This window comes from Vespa mandarinia, chromosome 11, assembly GCF_050613455.1.
Source record: "Vespa mandarinia isolate Hongniang chromosome 11, ASM5061345v1, whole genome shotgun sequence".
Classification (NCBI taxonomy): Eukaryota; Metazoa; Arthropoda; class Insecta; order Hymenoptera; family Vespidae; genus Vespa; species Vespa mandarinia.
Genome location: NC_140820.1, coordinates 2,312,501 through 2,315,000, shown reverse-complemented (window position 1 = coordinate 2,315,000; position 2,500 = coordinate 2,312,501). Strand labels below are relative to the sequence as shown.

The following is a 2,500-nucleotide window of genomic DNA, read 5'->3' as shown; positions in this document are numbered from 1 at the left end:
CTACTAACATTTACGCGACATACAACCCTGACATTTCCGCTTTGAAATGCTTTATAAAATATAGTAATATTAAAAAGGAAAAAAGGAAAAAAAAAAAAAAAGGAAATACGAAACGAACCAAATGAGAATGAATTTCACGACGAATTGGGCTATCAACTTGATAAATAATTTATTTGATTACTTGAATACGTAATGATTAATTTGAATGAAATAATGCATTTCGCTTTTACAATATGACGGTCGTTTTTAAAATAAATTCTTTTTTCTTTTTTTTGTTTCAATGAAATACTTCACTTAATATCCAAATGAAAAAAAAAAAAAAAAAAAAAAGAAAAAAAAGTGAAAAGGGTCATGTCGGTGGAACGATATTTATACAAATTTATCCGATTATTAGTCTGTTTTTAAATTAAATGTCAATAATAGATATGTACCTACCGTTTAGAGATCGTCAAGCTGAAGATCTCGACTTCGAAGCCCAGCAATAATTTAGATGACGGACGAATGGAAGATTGCCATTTTAATTGAATTACCCTATAAACGGATTAACGTGATAGAGTAGAATTACCGGTAAGAGCACCGTTATTATCGTGCTCGATGATTCGTGGTTCGCTTTTGGATAATGCATTTTCTCGTTGCTATACCGGGTAACAACGAATCATTCTCAACCATAGAAAATTCTCAATATATCGCTCGTTTATAGAAAAACAATTTAATTACGTTCCTTTTATAGGTCGATCAAGATTACCGTTTGAAGGGGGAGAAAAGAAAAAAAAAGAAAAAAGAAATGAAAAGGATTATCACTTTTTTACGAAATATGATCGACATTTTGCGCTACTTAAAAATAATATTTATTGAACGTCAAAGTGAACACATGTTCGAAAACCAATAATAAAAATTGTTATTATTATTTTCAAATCGTTCATCGAGTCCACATTTCGACGTCTAATTTCAAATTGATTTTCGCGATTGTACGGGATAAAAATAAGAGATAAAAAGATATTGAATGACTGTGGGATGAAAGAGGAAAAATAGAAAGGGAAGGGAAAAGGAGAAAGGAAAAAAAAACGTCATGTACAAGATTCGTCGAGGCTAATTGCTGATTATTAAATCAAAATGAACGGTGCGTGCTTTGTGACTTCACATCGCCGTGCTCATGGAAATGTTAAAAAATTATTATACGTGCTCACTTATAATTTGACCGTAACATGCTTGACCAGCGCATCGCGTGACAACATAACTCGCGAGAAAAAGAAAGAGAAAGCAAGAGAGAGAGAGAGAGAGAGAGAGAGAGAGAGAGTGAGAGAGAGAGAGAGAGAAAGAGAGAGTGATAGAATGAGAGAAAGAGTGAGTGAGAAGAAAGACAGGCGGGGATTTGGAAGGTAGTAAAACGGTCGACATTTTGCGTGTATAACCGTGAAATATTAGAAGCAATTAAGTGGCTTCTAGCGCGAACCGGCAAATCGAGTAACAATCCAGACAAGATATTTTTTTTTTATTATATATAACCAATTTCATTAGAATCTTACTTATCAGAAATATAAAACGAATCGTACATCATTATATTCCGATATATTCTATATAATATCTAATTTCAAATCTTAATTGACATTTTGATTTTCCAGATGGCATTGCGAGTTATACTATACCAGAATCACCGATGGTAGAATTCAGTGACACTTCGTACGACGGTAAAAGGCAGTACAACTCGTTGACCGATGGTTTAGGCCGACTGATAGATGGCGAGGTCGGCGCAGATAATTACAGGCTGGACATGGGAGATGGAAGAGGTAATCGGTGGGTGGATATACGCCCAGGGTGTTGACCATTGAAATCGAAAGATTCTCGAAAAATCTCACATTATCCAGATCGTACAATTAATATATTTCTTTTCCCCAATTAAATTTCTCCAAATTGATCAATGCTATTTTCAACGTACAACGATCTATAGTTAACTCTCTTCACTTTCTGTCTATCTCTATCTATCGGTTAACCACTGTGTTATTTATTCGCTATTTCGATACTCCACTTGACTTCAATCGACTTCTTTTAATTGTTGATAAATTGTCTCTATCGATCAGAGTCGGAATTTCGAATTGACACGATCTGTACACGTCATCATTTTCAATCCATAACGATACTTGACATTTTGCACTCTTAACTGACAACACGTTTTTTAAATGAGACCCCTGTACCCAAATCCATACTCGAGTACTTCTTTCATTTATCGATTGTTACGATAGAACACTGTACTTATATAGAACAACGAAATCTTGCTATTTAATAAATACTAAATGATCGATTAAATATTGATATCTCAAGATTGATTTATCGTTAATAATATCGATAAAACACTTCTTTTTTTTTCCTTTTGTTATAGGAACCGGTTGGATCGCTTGGATGCGCGATACGTTCGCTACCGATTTCGTAGAAATTGTCTTAGAATTTGAGAATTATTGGATATTCGAAACTGTTAACATTTACACGAACAATTATTTTTCCC

The 2,500-nt window shown here is 33.7% G+C and overlaps 1 protein-coding gene across 2 annotated transcripts in view; it reads left to right on the top strand.

Moving 5' to 3' along the window:
* LOC118441180 (discoidin domain-containing receptor 2) overlaps positions 1-2,500 on the top strand; it is a 66,176-nt gene that overhangs the window by 54,309 nt on the left and 9,367 nt on the right. For both annotated transcript variants that reach the window (XM_085660275.1, XM_035865223.2), the window contains 2 exons: positions 1,623-1,787; positions 2,378-2,500. The exon at positions 2,378-2,500 is cut by the window's right edge and continues 11 nt beyond it. In XM_085660275.1, coding sequence (XP_085516401.1) covers positions 1,623-1,787; positions 2,378-2,500 — 288 coding nt within the window. The remainder of the gene's footprint in view (positions 1-1,622; positions 1,788-2,377) is intronic.